Below are 19,604 nucleotides of genomic sequence, written 5' to 3' on the forward strand. Positions count from 1 at the left end.
GACGTAGAGAACATCCCTAAAACAGTGTGATAATGACCAGAAACTTTTAGTTTGTACAATATAAATATTAAATTATATTTATTTTGACATTGAAACTAAAACTATAAAATATAAATTATAATAAGGTCTAAATTTCTAATCAAATTAATAAAAAATATAATATGTAAAATATAGATCTACTTATTGTTAAAGTAAATAACTAAATAGTGAGTAACAAATTACAATATTTTTTTGGTAAAAAAAAGCAAATAAAAGTATGAATATAATATAATACACGCAAAAAATGGATGATATAAGACAGTGGTCAAAAGTAATTACGCAGACTTCCCACTTATGAACTGCGAATGTGAAGTTTGGAATCGGCCGGCAGCCCGCCACGATGCCACTAGGCACTACTCTATCAGCGCCCGAGCCCGCCGCGCCCCCCGCGCCGCCAACGCGGCGCCCGCGAACGGAATTCGCATGGCCCGCCGCGCCTGCCGCCTCGCTTCGCGATTTGCTTCAGTGTACGTGCGACCGTTCGCGCTTATCGACGGTTTGTTGTGTCACGCGCACTCACTTATTACGCAGTAGCGAGTAACGACAACCGCGTGGACTCCTACGACCCAAACTCAGAACTGCGTATTTATTTTCTCGCTTTCTACGACAGGTTACCGTTACGTGTTGACCAGTGATAACTGTTATCAGTGCGGAAAAGTTTCTTAGTGTTTTTCCATAACTTTTTAGAAGAAAACAATAAGTGTAGTGCTGATCGGGACTAAATTTCTATGATTATAAAAGACCGGTAACGTGATCGCTAGCCACGTTACAAGGTTATCGCGCCTCAACTTGCCTGTGATGAATTGGAAAATCGGCGCGTAGTCGCTCACGTGGTGTGCGCCCCGCCCCCGCCTCGTTCCGCACTTATATTTAGCAAAAATCGCCTTTAGGGACCGGTCCGAGTCCGACGCGCTCGTCGAACGTCTCTGTTTATTAACGTTAGTGAGACGCCACATGTTATTGGCTTCGTATAACAGCGATAAGGAGTTAGATAACCTCTTCAGCTCTTTCGTTTCAAATCGGACGAAGTTCTGGAACAAGTGAGCATGGAGAATCTCAATGGGAACGTGGTGTGATGGTAACGGCCGTATTAAGCGAGCGCCACTGAGCGCACAACACGATACAGTCGCCAAAATATTCCACTGATAAAAGATTGAAAATTCAAGATGTCTCTACCCGGAGGCGGCAGTTACCATAGCCCATGGTCCTCACAAACAGCTCTCTCGGAGTTGGAGGGAGCTATGGGGGAATTGGAACCCCTAGGGGAACTAGCCGAAGTTGGTTTTGAGCCACAAACTCGAGCGCGCTCAAACACGTGGCCTCTTCCTAGGCCAGAAAATTATGTCGACCCAGTCGAAGACGGTGGCTCGAAAAAGAATTCTAATCAGAATCTAACTGGTAAATAAAAATTACATAGATTCGAATATAATATGTATTATCTAGTTACGTAGGTATGTTCTACAAAAAATATCTAAATTTTAATTTCGTAGTTATGTCAAGGTCGCCAAATTAATTATTTTATGGTTGAAACTATACCTACTTATTTCAATACGAAGATTAAAGATGATTCATATTAATTACAAGTTTTTATATGTTTAACAAGTAGTAGGTACAAAAATGCGTGTTTACTGTTTAGTTTATAGTATGTAGGTAGGTATGTACCCCTACACAATAATTGCTTATTAATTTACTGAGTACAATATCATACCGCCCGTAGGTTACACACGTATAGACGTAATAACTAGTACAACATATACCTACCTAGTATAAACATACATGTCATATTGTTTACATAATAATCCCATACCGACTCAAACTCAAACTCAAACTCAAACATTTATTCATTCAATTAGACTTCTTATAGAAGCACTTTTGAAACGTCATTACATATTTTAAAATTTACCACCGATTCGGAAAGCAGTATCTACGGAGAAGAACCGGCAAGAAACTCCATAGTTGCTCTTTTAAATCATGTCAGTTTTACAATTTTACAAAATATATATGTAACATCATAATATATTATCTTATATATAAAAATGAATCGCAAAATGTGTTGGTAAGCGCATAACTCGAGAACGGCTGAACCGATTTCGATAATTCTTTTTTTATTATATTCCTTGAAGTACGAGGATGGTTTTTATGCAGAGAAAATACCACGGGCGAAGCCGGGGCGGACCGCTAGTATATTATAATAACATGCCAAAGAACTGTCCTGTGGTTTTTTCGCGACAACCCTCCATGGGTTTTTATCGTCCGACGACGTAGATGCACTTGTCTAATGAGTAGGTAATGACCTAGCTTATTAAAGTGAATCAATCCTTATTAAACGACTAGCTGCGCTCCTCGGTTTCTCGTTTCTGTTGGTCTTAGCGTGATGATAATATTACAATATAGCCTTCCTTCCTCGATAAATGGGCTATCCAACACGAATTGGAAAGATTTTCCAATCTTTCCAATTCAAATCGGACCAGTAGTTCCTGAGATTAGCGCATTCAAATAAACAAACAAACTCTTCAGCTTTATAATATTAGTATACCTAGTAAGTACCTAGATAATAAAAAAGACAGCATTTTAGGACTAGCTGCTATAGGTATCTACTTAACTATGAAACAGGCTAGGTAGGCTAGGTAATAACCTAGACTACTAATAAATAAATAAATAATAATCTTTGTACCAAAGTAGGTACTGTACTTGAAACTAAAACTGAACTGACTTAAAAATAAGCAATAATTACAGTCATTTAAATTCCAAAAAGAACTGTTTTTGTGTATCTTGAATGTAGATTGTAGGTACGTACCTTCCTGGTTCTTTTTAAAAAAAATCAACTGTGGTTATTCGATTCATGGCTTCAAATATTTTTAAATGTTTTAATTAAAGTTATTATACCTAACCTCAAATCTATATAAACATAATAAAGAATTAAAGACTAAATATGTATCATTAGTAAGAAAGTCATTGGTAAGCTACTTACCTATTGCGGTTATGTTGGTCGTAGACCGTAATAGCATGTAATAGTTTAAGTAAAGAGTGCTCTATTTCCAATTAGGTAGGTACTATTTATTTTTATCATAGGAAAATACTACAGTACTTCCCTGTGACAATGTGATGATCTGATTTGTTTAATTCGAAGAACTGAAATAGTAAAAAAAGGGAAGAAATAGAGTCTCAGTCAATCAGCTTAAATTCAAATATGCAAATCACTATGCAAATCAATCTAGAAATTTCACCAGATCGGTATTATCCTTTCACTATCGTAACAATTAATTACGTTTAAAACACACTAAACAAATACAAGAGTTATAAGAACATTACAACTGTCCAATGTCCATGTTTATGCAGTTATATAATAACAATTACAAAAATAACTAATAAGTGATCTAAGAACAACACTAAAATAATCTAAGCTAAAATATGATGAAGCTGGTTTGATTCCCATATCCCACGTTGTGTAGTTCAGTAAGGTGACTGGGCACAAACAAAAACATTTGATTGTAATATTCGATATTAGGTATTACCCAATATAAATAAATTTTATTAATATTCAAGAATTTGTGTAAAAACATTATAGATAAACATAACATACGAAAATAAAACATCACTAAAGGTATTTTTAGCACTATAATACACAAGAGTCCAGAGAAATGTTATTATTTTTTTAATATTTCATGTATATCGTACTTAGATATCGTAAATCGTAATCGTTATTACAAGATTAAACAAGAATGCTCTATATTATTGGAAACTTGGTCTAGTATTATTGGAAATTTTATTGTTTAATTTATTTCTAACTATTTTTGGAATTTGGTCAACATTCTTCAGTCTACTAAAATATCTTGATAATAAAACTAATAATAAGTCTCATATTGTTTGACTATATTGAATACATTATATTCGAATATCCTCATTTTTTATTTCTTCCTTCAGTCAAATTATTAGTAGATAGACATGAGAAAATTAATCAATCAAAAAATTTATTATGTTCCAACTAACTACTTTACATAATTACCTCCTACCTATTAGAGTGCTAATCTATTAATAAAGAAATACACGATGAAACTACGACTGTTTTCGATACATCACAGAAAACAGTACATAACATACATGAGATACCTACCTAAATGAATGAAACTATTTCAGGTGCGCCACCGCTACCGATAGCAGCGAAGAAAAACTCCTCCCGCCGAAATGCTTGGGGTAACCTCTCCTATGCTGATCTTATTACCCAAGCCATCACGTCTGCACACGATAATAGACTCACATTGTCCCAGATTTATGAGTGGATGGTTCAGAATGTGCCATACTTTAAGGATAAAGGCGACAGTAACTCGTCAGCAGGTTGGAAGGTACGTCTCTATAATGTTCTTTAAAATTAAGTATTTGCCAATCAGTTCTTTTATCACGTGTTATACTAGCAATCGCATAATTTAGTCGTTAACTCACACATGCAGTTAATAATTAAATTTTTCTTAACTTACACGTGCTGAAATATTATGATGTAAAGTTATAACATTCAGTCGGGAAAAGTAATAGTGCATCGTGTCATTTCAATAAAGATTAAGAATAAAATCCTTCCTACTTTATGTAAATTAATGTTTCCTACGAAACCAGCCAATTTAGACTAAAATTGTAATTAATTACTTGACTATGAACTATGTCATGCCATGTTTAAAGAACTAGCAGCCAATGCTGAGTATCAGTAATGAGCATTTTTAAAGTATGTATTTTTAACCAATTTTAACTCGAGCATTTCGCAATTCGCACGCTGCACGTGGACAAAATGTTTCAAACCTAGGTACTCAAGCAATTAAAATTTTTGTATCTAGTATGTACCTACTTAATCTTATTTTTTTACACGGGAATATTCATGGCCTATTCTGAGAATGCAAATTATGTAGGTGTGACTTGGTTGTTGTTTCTCTGGGAATATATATCTAGCTCATATAATAAAAACGAATTGAATTAACTATAGCATTGTTTCTCAGAAACACGTTTGGTCGAACTGCGCAGTGGCTCACGTTATCTCAATCCGAGCCGCGACACGACTGATATAAATGATAATAAAGACACTATTACCCATTTAATCCATGGAGCTATTCTCGACATGATCGCTCCGTTAACGTTTCATAACTGTTACGCAAGTGGCGTTCGAAATAAATTCCAAACATAAACGTCGATGGAACAACAATTGGTATAGTGTTATTTATTTATTGTGTTCCAAACAATGTTTTGATACAATTACAAGAAATATAAAAAATGTTGTGCTATTTTTGTAAATGTGAATTTACTAAATTGTAACGAATACCGAGATTAACTTTGCTTCGAACTTGGTGACCTTCGTGAACGTATCCGTGGCATTGATTATTATTTACGCATACAATAATAGCCATTCAAGCGCCGCGTGTAGTTGATGCCAAATTGGCAGTTACAGCTATTGCAATAATGCTTATATTCTGCTGCCGCGTGCCGTAATTGTGTACCTGTTCGATTAACAACATGTTAAAATCGTGTGTCATTCTCAAGCTACGGACGAGCTGACAAAATGCAAACAATACGGCGAAAATTTTCAAGAAGACAGAAATACCTTTAGATCCATTAGAATTTAAATACATACACATGATGTTGGATCCGAAAAGATAGTTTATTCTAATTCCAATACTGTTTATTCAATCTTATTTTCATTACAAACGCATTGTTTGTTATATGACATGCAGCCTGCAGCCTGCAGGGCAATGGTTACCTAAGCCTTGTGATTGTAGAAAATAGATACGAATCAATAGTGATCATAGGCTTAATGAACGATAGGAAATGTATACTTTCACGTAATTAGAACTAATCTGAGTATCCTGAATTGTGTGAAACCTGAGATATAGGTTGTAAATGGTAAATGACGTTACAATATTCGTATTCGCAGTATCGATGTCACGTTGGGCCCAGCTGAATAACAAATGAATGCTACCGTTATAAGGAACCGTTAGACACCTTCGCAAATCTCCACATATCCGCGCGCCAAAAAACTGTCTACTGATTGAACTATCTTAAAATAAGTCAATTATAACGGAAATTTCCTCCTTCCTTACATTGTAGAAATCTTTACTTCACACAAGTATATATGTCACGGCTAAAGGTAGGTGAGAACATAAACTTAAGATTAGCCGGCTAAACTTAGGTTTATTTTCAACGAGGTGTTAATGTTAGTTTGTTCTATCTTTAGCCGGCTAAACTTAAGTGTAACCGCAGGCCCGTGGCTAAAAATGTCCGGGTGGGTAGATTTGGTTAGCGCCGGGCCGGTGGAGGGCTTGAGGGGCCCGCACAGTGCCAGAAAACACTCGCCCTGTTCCTTACATGTATTATAGTAACCAAATCTACCCACCCCGACTCAGGGCAGAAAGCTGGTGGCTAGGTTAGGTTAGGTTAGAACTCTTAAGACCCGCACGAGCCGAGCGAGCGCAGCGAGCGTGCTGCGGCAGCAGCCGGCGAAGTGCCAGAAAACACTCGCCCTGTTCCTTACATGTATTAAAGTAACCAAATCTACCCACCCCGACATTTTTAGCCACGGGCCTGCGGTTACACTTAAGTTTAGCCGGCTAAAGATAGAACAAACTAACATTAACACCTCGTCGAAAATAAACCTAAGTTTAGCCGGCTAATCTTAAGTTTATGTTCTCACCTACCTTTAGCCGTAACATATATATATGTGCTTCAAATTATATAATCAATTAACACTGTAAAGTTCTAGACTTCAACATAATTATTATTATACTAGCTGCTCCGCGCGGTTTCATCCCCGTGGCTCCACTCCTGTTGGTCGTAGCGCGAGCGTGATGATATATAGCCTATAACCTTCCTCGATAAATGAGCTTTCTAACACCGAAAGAATTTTTTAAATCGGACCAGTAGTTCCCGAGATTAGCGCGTTCAAACAAACAAACAAACTCTTCAGCTTTATAATATTAGTAAAGATAATAGATGTATGCATGAATAAATCGTATTTAAAAAAATAAACCCAAATAGGTACCAAACTACTTCTTCATTATAATTATTATGATTTATCCTTATAAAAGCATTTTAGTTTAATATTTGCTTGGTTTCGCTCAACTACGCGTCGACGTGCGATTGCAAAATTTATATAAAAACTAGTGGTCCGCCCCGGCTTCGCCCGTGGTACCTACGTGTTTAAACTATCCTATCTCTCAAGTTGGATCGAACTGCACATGGTGTGCGAATTTTATTATAATCGGTTAAGTGGTTTAGGAGTCCATAGGAGGTTGAGGACAAACATTGTGACACGAGATTTATATATATTAAGATAATAATAATGATGATCATTCAAACATAATATGTACTTGGGATTTAATTTCTAGTTTTTGCATTGAGTCTGCAACTACTTTTCAAGTAAGTATATAAGGAAGTACAATTAAATTATGTTTTTACGTTTACCACAAAATTTAATTAGGCTATTTATAAATATTCTATTGTAATATGAGTTAGTGTCAGCGATAATAATTAGTCGCTATAATGCATTATATTCACATTAATAAATTTAAACATTAGACAGAATTAATCATAGGAAAATTCCAACCGAGACCTTTCTTAACAACTAATTGAGGTTATTTTAATTTGCACAGGTGCCATATTGCTAAGATAAGCATTAAGCTTTATTTGCTGTATTATGTGATAGATAATTTGTGTAGATTCCCATTCATAGTTTGAATGCGGTTTAGGTATAAAATTTACCTACAATGTTTTCCGGAATTTCCATTTACTTTATGTATGTTGTATACTCATTATTTATTACAATTATATTATTCTATATAATGCACAGTGTCATTGGTGTGATAAGTTTTATTGGATAGGTATGATAAGTACTTAATGTTATGGAATTGTTTAATTATTTAAATGTTAGTAAATACGTATACCATTTACTAGTATGGAATGCATTAGTATGCATTGTATTTACAGCGTGGTCTTATTTCCTAACAATATTTGTGTATTAAAAAAAAAATAAGATTCGCGTTTATTTACAACATTATGTTACATGAGTGGAACATGATATTTGTTTGTTGTTAAAATGTGTTTAAAAACCAAGAAGATAAAGTAAGATTGAAACTGACCTCTCATTTTTGCTGATACTGGTTTATGTATATAAAAAAGATAGCGATTATATGCGAGCGAGAAGAATACATTAAAAATAAATAATATTTTTAATAAATTATCTTCCATCTCGCACAGAATCGCTTTCTTTATTATTTCTGTTGTCCTTTCTGTAATTTTAGTGCTGCTATTTATTCTGTGCTGTCACGTAGGTTCTAAAAAAATCCTGCTTGCTTTTTTACATTTTCGCAAACTGCCAAATCGAATTTCCAATAGCCTCTGAACTGCGAGGGTTAAAATCAAGTTACATACGATAAACCAAGACTCATTGGATTGGTGAGGTTATAATGACATATTATCAGCTGTATTGATATGATAATTTAGACATTGACATATATTTCTTGGATGTGGCATTGTGGAAAATACCTATACATTTATCAACTTACAATGAAGAACTTCACACGGCGCTTATTTGAATATCAAATCGGTGCAAATTAATATTTTTGATACGGTACTTGTTAATTAGGATAATTTAAACATTATTTAAGTTGTAATTTTTATGCACATTATGATTAACAAATCAGGCTCCAAACCGACATTACAAGTGGCTACTAATTATAACGTTTGAATGTACTTAATGCAAATTGATTTATCTAGTTTATAATCTTATTACTTATCACTTATCAGATACAAATCATTGTAAGTACCTGCATTCGTAACATAATACCGTATCCGTGTCTACCGTTTGATATTTAGTGGATATTTAGATCACTCTGAAATCATTATCATTAAAAATTAACTTCTTATCTCTTTTATATTCTAGTTCGAAAAACCGAAACTTATTATTGGAGCATCGGAAGCACTTAGAAGACTCTAGTATAATTATGCCAAGATATCGCTTTTCTGCGAAATCTTTCGTATTATACGCCTTCCCTATTAAAACTTACTTACAGACTTTTCCTGAAAGCTTAGAAATGTAACTCGCATATCTTGTCATGGAAACGGACGTGGTTATCGATAAACTTGTGAAATTGTGACATCACAATAGTTTGGAATATCTATTCATTTACTTTGCTATACTATAGTTTTTTACGAATTGTGGTGTAAATGTTTATACCGGGATATAAGGACGGGAAGACATTGACAGAATAATTGGAATATTTTATAAAATTATTGAAATACATAATTTCATATAATATTCTATTAATTGTCCGCTGCGTCGCGGTTGGTGGCAAACCGCTTTGAAGCAATTTAAAAGAAATTCTATTTGGAAATACTTTCTTTCTTTCATGGATATATTCTGAGGATATATTATTCAATAAATCCGTAATTTTCATAATTTTAGTTTATTGAACGTTCATAGACTTACAAATTTACAATTCCTTTATTAAAATGCTTTATATGTAATGCGTAGAACGGCTGTGTGCATAGAATTTTAGTTGTATTATATTGTGTTGTGTCCTGCAGCACATAAATGCAGAATATGCTGTATTACTGGTTGTGATGATTTAAATAATAATATATTTACCTATTTTATAGCCGATGATTACTGTATTTATATACGACAAGCACTAATTTCTGCAGGGTAAATGATATTAACATTGCATTTAAATAATAATTATTGTTGGACATTGGAAAGTTCAGCGGTAATAATGTTTAAGCGTGTAAAAAAAAAAACACATAGAATGTTTATATGAAGACAACGATAGCATAATATTCTTGCATTTACAAGGCAAAAAAAAACATTGTAGATTTATTTTCTAAAACATTCCAGATTAACTTCCATATTCACAATTTTGAGTCTTGTCAGTCTTGTCTTATTACGTTCAGGCTATTATTTCCTGCCAAAAATGCCCGATCAATCGCCTTGAATAAATTGGCAAAAATATAGTCCTAAACATTGCAGTACTGCGACATTGTTTTTTAACTTGAATTTAAAAATTGTAGATTGTACTGACGTTTTACGCATACATGATACACGTGTTAAATCTGTTGACCATACCTATTGCAATATATTTAATTATGTACTTGTTTGATTATTCTCTTTATTCAATTACTATTACCCTAATACATTTATCGCCTAAACATTTATCCTAATTTATAGTATCTTGGGAGAAAAATTAATCACAATTATAGGCTCTAACTTGGACACGACCAAAATAATAAACTGTTCTAGCTTCTCTATGCAGCTATGCTTCGTTCTTCAAGATCAAATAACATTCGTGATATCTTATCATCTTGGTAAATAGTGACGTTTTTGATAGTAGCATAGCCACTAACATTGGAGCCTGTAGCAACATACATTCGACACAATTTTATTGTTCGATCTACACTACATCATAATCGCAATCCATTTAATACACAGAGCATACTTTGAAAGCAATGGATTGTTATGATTTGTATAAAGTTCCGAAAATAGACGGAGGTGTGACCGCTGCGTGGAACACTGTCCTTGGTATCGCTTGTTTAAACGATATCGACCCAATTGACTCCGGAATCTAGGAAAGTTTCGGTTATTGTTGCTTCAAGAAATAACGCAACGGCGGTTTCCATAGGATAAAAAAAACATAAAAATATTAGAGAAGGATTCGAACTTTGAAGTGATTTAAATTTATCGACGCATTGAAATAATACATTTGTAATATCTTTTATTGTGTGTCTAGCATGATATAAATTTTTATTGCACGCAAAATGAATTTCATTAAATACGCAAAATAATACATCTCTCCAGCATTAAATACTAAATAAATTAATAATCATCCAGTAAAATATTTGAATGTGCTCCAAAAGAAGAGCCTCTCTTTTTTCGTGATATCCAATATTAATTTTAATAACTTTTTTTAATTTGTTAGGAATATGTGCTATATTTTATATGGAGACTATGTATTATTCTCGTTATTTCCCAACTCAGCGCAAATCGCAATAACATTATATTTTAACAATAAATGTATTAAGTTATTAATATTATCAGTTTCTCATTAGTCAGTCTAGCAAAATAAAATAATGCATAAAACATACACGAGGCTGTGCATAGGCTCGTGTAAGTTATTTATTGCTATTAAACATAATGTTCAAGAAATTAATTATTAAATTAATAGAATAATTGATATTAATAATTAAAAATTATAAGTACTACAAAATACTAGTAGTTTTTCAAGGGTGGCAAGCAAAAAATGTTTTAGAATACTTAATATATTTTCATTTTAACAGACTCATTATACCATATTTATTGTTTGTTATTTAAAATACTATAATTATATTATTGTTGTGAGACTGTAGCACTTACGTAAGCTTATGCATCGAACATTATCTGATTAGAGCAATTTAAGTAGCATTCTAGGGGGCGTAGATAAATAAATAAATGTTTTGTAAGTGATAGGAATATACCGAGCGACTCGTGGCCTATCATATTTGCTCTTGTTTTTACCAAGTGGCGTCCTTACGTGATAACCCGAGAGTTGCCGTCACCTCACTGAACTGTTTATAAATACTATAATATTATTTGTCACTGTGGATTTATTTAAATGTATCAATAATAAAACGCTTTTTAACTACTTAACTATACGCATGGTTTCTTGATAAAAACTTCTTACCTAATTCTCTTCAAAAAAACAATTTTTATGTTTACAAATTTTCAGATGTTTACAACCTTCTTATAAATAGCTAATTGTCTCTCACATTGTTAATCAGAAAAAGTATAAATCAAAGAGCAACCAGCAAATAAAATTCGCTCCACCTGAAACTCGTAACGAGTTTAGTTTTAACCTTGGCCATAAATTTACCGATACAAATTTGTTCCACTTTTGATATACGCTGGGGATATTTGAAAGGGGCGAATGCAATAGAGGCTGCTTGCACACCACCTTGCCTTGATTGATTTATACGTCTTGTTTGTCACAGAGCCGATTTATTTGAATTCCTGCCAGCCAGCCTCGTAGCCAACGGATTAATATCGCCCAGACCTCTCGATATATCCCCGACTTTCGGCAATAATTCAATATTTCATCCTCCGGGCCAGAACCTACGCTGTGAATTAACATACAAACGTCAATCGTTTCATGAATAAAAAATGTATTGGATTTAGTGGAATGACTCGCGCGATCGGCTGACGCTCGGTGCTTACCGCTTAGCTATCGGGAGTCGGGACCGCTCATGGAGGAAATATGAAAATACATTTTCTTATAAGTTGTTAAGAAAATCCGCGCGTTTAAAATCACTTTCGTATGTCGTAAAATCCTCGATACATATCCAAATTATAGTTATAAAAATAGAATCGTTATTTTACGTAGGTAATAGGAGTAATAGATCAATTCCAATTTTATTGTTTTGTCATTAAAAAATGTTTCCATATAAGTGCATTCGTTTCAACTATTTTCAGTTCAAAAGACTTTTGAGCAATGAGTCGTTTAATTATAATACTTACAATTAATCGCGGGTTTATTACTTACCGACAAAAACTCGTCTATTACGCCTGTTCCGTTCCAGATTCATAAACAGTTGTTTGGTAGGATTCCACTGAATGAATAGTTAAAGTATGAATAATACACTAAGTTCCTATAAAATGAAAAAAATCACGAGACGATTTTTACCTACTATTTAATTGCTCATAAAAAACGCTCAACTTATTTTCTTCGCTAACACTGCATAATTATTCATTACATAATCAATCAGATGTATTATGTAAGAGGTAATTTCCGTCATCTCGAAGCAGAGAAACCTCGATCTTCTTTCCCGCAAGACCGAAAAACGTGAACACTTAAAAACGCATTCCATAAAATATATTTTTGTCTCGACCTTAAAAAAATCTATTTTTATTAGTGCCATCTAAAGTAGGTTAATTTTAATATATCGGTGAATTCGATAAGGAATGATTCTGGGTCACAATTCTGATTTCATCTAGATAAAAACAATTGTAATTTAACTTTGATAATATAAGTCTGAATATGTACATAGGCATTACAGTTATCACTTATTAATAAATTGAAACTTTAATGAATTGAGTACCTGGTATTTTATCAACGCTTATATAAATAGTAGGTATCATATACTTAAAAATGAATAAATTCAGATATCATATAAAATTAGCTAAAAATATTCCACGATGCGAACGATTCGTCTAGTAATAACCGGTTTGATATATTAAAGTGTTTTAAATTACTACACGTTTTGCATAATACATATAGTAAATGTTATATATTCTTGAGTCTAGATTTTTCCCTTCAATATATGTTAATTACGCGAATTTTGTATTAAACTAATGCAAAAAACTAACTGAAATCAAACAAGCGGAAGACTGGTGGTATAAATTGAGCAGGTTTGTTTGGCGAGGTTTCAAAATGTTTTTTACTTTTGTAGTAATTTGTGATATATAAATAATTAATATACATATGTAGATATACATATATTATTGCTTTAAATTTATTTCAAAGGAATAAATATTGCTAATAAAATATAAGTTTTATAACTTATATATAAAACTAAAAATAATAATAAATTATTGAACAAATATTTCAAACATCGTTAATAATAAAAATTTCAGGCAAAATTTTCAAGTCAACAAAATATAATTTACATTTTACAATAAAAAAATCAATAAATTCGTATCGTATCTGAAATAACCTTGAGTTCCATTCTGAAATAAATACAATTTTGAAATACTTCTTACTGAAAATTGTATTGTTACCGATTCTTGTTTAGAGTTCGAGTGGGACAAAAATCAATAATAATAGTTTAATAAAACTAAAATATTACGCTTTTTATAGAAAACCGAACTAAAAAATAGAAAATTTTATCAAATTAGTGTATTGTCATCGGTCCTCAATAAATCTACAAAGTTTGAACGAAATCTGGCCGTTTAAAGTGGGTCAAAATCGCGCCCAAAGAAGTCGGTTACAAACAAACAAACATACAGGTGAAGCTAATATAAAGCGTGTAAAAAGGAATCGGTTACAAACAAACATGCAAGTGAAGCTAATATAATCATTAATCATGTTAAAAATAGCCTTTTATCTAATATGAAAGTAACCTTTTTAGTTTTTTTATTAATAAAACCTTAATATATTATCTCACTAGCGGTCCGCCCCGGCTTCGCCCGTGGTACATATTTCGCAATAAAAGGTAGCCTATGTTCTTTCTCAGGGTCTAAAGATTATCTATGCCAAATTTCATCCAAATCGGTCCAGTAGTTTATGCGTGAAAACCATACATACATACAAACCTTTCCTCTTTATAATATTAGTATAGATAGATGACGTTGACACTTGACGCTTAAATCTATTATTAGAAAATCATAAAAAAATAATGCAAATAAGTTCAATATTAACTTCCACGTGTTTTAATCAGTTTTTATGGTTTAATATGATTTATATATGACTTGAATGCATTTATTCTGTCAATTAACGTATATAAGCAGTAAGGTTTTCATAAAGTCCTCGGAGGCTTATGCAATTTTTTATGGAACAAAATGCAAGAAGTCCGTGTGAAATATGTAGCTGATTCGCAACGAACTTCAATATGAAAATTCTATAAAAAAATATAAACGTGATTCTAAATTAATATGCATTTATTTACGCAATGTTCCTTTATTCTACAGTGTACTTTACGCGCTAGTTATTTTTAAATTCCCTTTTGTACTTAATTTCTTTGTTACGTTTATTTCCGATAATTGAGTTGCAAGCAATTTAGAATTCATTCCATAGCTTGAATAGCTGCAAATTAATTAAATACCTATGAGAGTTCGTATAAACAGCTGACATTATAACCGTGACATTTTTGTGTTCGGTCAAGCAGAGACTGTCGTGCCTCGTATCTATGCATTTTTTGCGATATTCTGCTTCGTTACAATAACTAGATAAACAATAAAAAAGTTTTCAACCGAGCAAGTATGAATATTTAGTTTTACTTCTTCGTTTTATGTAAATAATTACGAAAAGACTGGTTTGAATTTTGATTTATTTGAGTACAAAAAAAAGGTTGAGTGATAAAATTTGTTAATTTTTAAGCTGAATCTAATCTGCGTCACAAACTATTCAAAATAAATATCCACTATGAGATGGTATAAAGATTAGAAGTATGCAAATGATTTCGTGCAGGTAGAACTCTAGAATCTGTTTGATATTCATTCTATCTAATTCTGATCATTATTTTAAAATCTATGTACCTATCGAAGCTTACAATCTCGAAATCCATCTATTTGACACTTATTTAACATACCACATATTAATTAATACGAATTACGATATAGGTATTTATTTTTGAACCGACTTAAAAAAAGAAGTAGGTGATAACCTCCTTCTTTTTTTAATTCGGCCGGTATATTTTTTATTTTATTTTTAATGTATGTAGGTACACCGATTACGCCGAGGTTTCTGTACCGATTTACTTGATTATTTTTTTCTTTGATGCGGAATGGTGTGTATATCGATAGAGGATTGTTAAAATTCCCGTTTACAAACTCGCAAATGATAATAAACCCAATTAATAGGGCTAAATGGGTTTAATTGTGAAATTGCTATTAAAGACCATTGTCCATCCTGTCAAGTACATAATAACTAGTTTTAGCTTTGCGCTTCATGAGCTGGAACTGTAATGCATTATTTCATACGATATTTGAATAAAAATTTCAAGAACAAAAAAGTATGTGCCCACTGTAGGGAAACTGTTCTCTAAGCTTTCTAAATAAAGAATGCCTATCACGATTTGAAATGTTAAAGAATTGGAAGCATATAGCTTTCCTTTTCTACGTATGTAACATTTAAGGTAATGTTGCATGTGCACCTGTTAGCTTCAGTCACGTAACTACTTTCAACATCAATAGTTACGCACCATAATTTTTTGTCCCCTATAAGGTGCTTTGGGATAATTGAGAACGGCAGGGTAATTCGAAAAATGTGGTTCCTGGACTATGCTGATCCTTGTAGTTCTATGAATCTCATTATAAACAAGTTGCTCTATATATTCTGATTATCTTTCATAGTTTTATGAACATAGTATTAATTGCATATACATATACAGGGTGTAATCGTTAAGTGTGCACAGGCGATTATTCCGTAACTATTACAGATATCAAAAAACTTTAAACTGATATCGAAAGTACTTAACCTAATGAGTAAAATGGCCATAATAAATTTTTAAAAATAATACGAGAAATATCTAAAAAATTAACTTTAAACCCTCCCATACATTTAGTATGAGATATGAATATCCCATGTACATGGGTTGATCCAAAAGTAATGATAATCAATATTAAACAAGGTCATTACAGTTAAAATAATTATGTTTTTCTCTAGATAGTCTTCTAACTAGATAATATACTTCGATATTTTTTTTCCTTAACTTAGAAAAAAAAAAAACTTTGACTTCATCTACAAAAACCTCTCAAAATCGGCCATCACTTCGCTGTCGTCTTAAAATTTCTTGTATCGACCGTGTTTCTTGTGCCGAGGTAAGAGATAGAATTTACTAGGAGCTAGATCTTACAAACAGGGTGGGCGTTCAAGCATTTTCAATGCCGACTTTTGATTGGCAGCCATCGCAACTGACGCTTTGTGATCTGGTGCGTTGTCTTGGTGAACCAACATTCAAGACCGAAATTTGCCATGTCTCTTTTTCTTACTAACCTACCCGCAATCTTTTAATTTGGTCTGTGTAGTAAGAGCCCTGTGTAGTAGTGGCTACCTTCCACATTTCTTCAGCGTCCCAAAAAACTACGGCTTTAATCTATCCCACTAATTTTCACTTTGAAAATCTTCACCGTCACTTTGGAAGCTCGCATCCAGGCCATTGATTGTTTCTTGGTTTCAGCATAAACATGGTGAACCCAGGTAACGCCCATGGTCACAAATCGTGACAAAAAATTATCCTGATCTCATTAAAAATTTAGAAATTCACCCTCTAAGGCGCTGACTCCACGAGCGAGAAAATCGCGACGAGTCCGCCCTTATATCGTCGGACAATCTCCACGAACGAGCGATAATTCCGCCGCGTATCGTCGCGAGTCGTAACGGAATCGCAGCGTTTCCGTGGCGACTCGTAACGGTATCGCCACGTTTCCTTGAAGAGAACTACGAGAAGACCAGAGGCAACGCTGAAATGCCGCTGCGTTTGACAGCGCGCCCGCTGCGCGATCGTCGGGAGCGCGTGGCGAGCCCGCTGCTAGACGCGGCGGGCTAGCGACGATGTAATGACGTTTCGCGCGCTCATTGCCACTCGTCGCATCGCGGCGATAATATCGCCGTGTGGAGACGGTTCCATAGAGAGTGTATAGAAATACGTGGCACGACGATAATATCGCCGCGATTCTCTCGCTCGTGGAGTCAGCGCCTTAATGTCGAATCGTTGTTTCTTCTTTTCGTCGGGAAACATTCTGGCTCGCACTGTTCACATTAAAATTAATGTTAATACTTGGAAACGTGGCCTGTAGATATAATTTTTTTGTGATAACTTAGTGATTACATGAGCAAGCATAAATATTAATAAAATAAAACAACGTGTATATCAGATTGCGAACAAGAGGCAAGTCTCTTTAATGAGCAAGAACGAATGAACCGATACATCAATCAATACAATTCATACAGTCACAAAAGTAATTACATTCTTCACTCTCTTACTCACTAGATAACGTAGGTTTCATTTGATGTACACAGATTAAAAAAACAACACCCCCACTACATCACATGAAACCAAAATACAATATTATAAACAATCAATAATTCCCAGAGCTTTAATACATTTGTAATGCTTGCTTCCACAAAGTGATTTTGTAAAAATATCAGCTGGCATATCGCTAGTACACATGTATTTAATACTTATAATCTTGTTTTCAACAGACTCCCTCAAAAAATGATATTTTATATCAATATGTTTGCTTTTTCTGTGTAAGACATGATTAATAACAAGTTTTTGGGCGCTCTGGCTATCATTATATAAGGTAATAGTATATGCTGGTTGATTAGTGACTTCCGACAACAATACTCTTAAATACATAGACTCTTTACAAGCTTCTGACATAGACATATACTCAGCTTCCATACTAGATAAAGCTACCGTTTTTTGTTTTTTACTTTCCCAGGATATTACACCCCCTGACATCATAAAACAGTACCCTGTATATGACTTTCGGTCAACACAATTATTGGCCCAATCAGCATCAGCAAAACCTAACAATTCAGAGCTACCTTTTACATACCTTATACAATAATTTTTAGTCCTTTTTAAATACCTAAGAATGCGTTTAGCATAATTCCAATGAGTGCTATTATGACAAGTATTAAATTGACTTAAGAAACTAACACTAAAAGTTATGTCAGGCCTCGTTAATACAGACAAATACATGAGACTACCAATCAATTGCTGATATGGAATATTAGTATCATTAACATTGTTATTTTTATCTATATTTAGTTTTAATTCCATAGGTGTACTAGCCTCTTAACAATTTAACATGTTAAATTTAACTAATAATTCTTCAATGTATTGTTCTTGGTCTAAAGTACATACATTATTTTTATAATCAATATTTACTCTCATTCCCAAGCATTGTTTTACATTTCCAAGATCTTTAATTTTAAATTTAGTATTCAAAACTGAAATTAAACTATTTGTCTCTACTTTACTGTTTGAGTATACAAAAAAATCATCCACATAAAGAGCAACAATAACTTTTACATTGTCATGAAATTTAGTAAATACACATGGTTCTATATGACTTCTCTTAAAGCCTAATTCTGTCAAACATTGATCAACTTTATCATACCATGACCTTGACGACTGCTTTAAGCCATAGATAGCTTTATTTAATTTTACAATTATTTTCTCATTATTACTATCTAAATTAACTTGTGGATGAGCCATATAAATATCTTCTTTTAAAATACCATTCAAAAAAGCAGTTTTAACATCCAAATGAGTAACTTTTAAATCTAATTGTACAGAAAGTGCAAATAACAATCGTAAAGTACAGTGACGCACAACAGGTGAAAATGTCTCATCATAGTCAATACCTGGTTTTTGGGTGAAGCCCTTCGCTACCAGACGAGCACGATATCTAACACTGTTATCACTATCAAACTTTCTTTTAAAGACCCATTTACACTGCACTAATGTTTTACCTTGAGGCACTTCACTCACTATTGTCCATGCATCATTCTCTTTGAATGCTTGAAGTTCCTCTTCCATTGCAGAAATCCACTTATCTTTATCGGGACTTTGTAGAGCGTGGTGGATACTGACTGGATCACTTTGATTCTCAGCATTCGACTGCATGCACAGGTTTGAATAACCATAACGCTGTGGTGGTCTCCTCATCCTCTTTGGTTCATCTGGTGGTGGAATCTCAGACACATCCCGCAATATAGGATTATTATTATTAATCTGGTTAATATCCTGTTTAGCTTCTTCATCAGTAAATTCATCCATGTCTTTCTTTTCTTCCTTTATTTCTGAGATTTCCCCCACTGAAACTGATATGGTTTCAT

The 19,604-nt window shown here is 33.4% G+C and overlaps 1 protein-coding gene across 2 annotated transcripts in view; it reads left to right on the forward strand.

The window, feature by feature from the left end:
- Positions 1–406: 406 nt before the first annotated feature.
- Positions 407–19,604, forward strand: part of foxo (forkhead box, sub-group O) — a 118,131-nt gene continuing 98,933 nt past the window's right edge. The window contains exons 1-2 of one of the 2 annotated variants that reach the window (XM_089699948.1): positions 407–1,437; positions 4,177–4,382. In XM_089699948.1, the coding sequence (XP_089556074.1) occupies positions 1,206–1,437; positions 4,177–4,382 (438 nt within the window). In that variant the 5' untranslated portion in view covers positions 407–1,205. The remainder of the gene's footprint in view (positions 1,438–4,176; positions 4,383–19,604) is intronic. The other variant, XM_089699947.1, reaches the window with a different exon arrangement.

The sequence above is a fragment of the Colias philodice genome, chromosome 10 (genome assembly GCF_061535455.1).
Source record: "Colias philodice isolate Cphi_HAF_F1 chromosome 10, ilColPhil1 Martin Lab GWU primary, whole genome shotgun sequence".
NCBI classification, from domain to species: domain Eukaryota; kingdom Metazoa; phylum Arthropoda; class Insecta; order Lepidoptera; family Pieridae; genus Colias; species Colias philodice.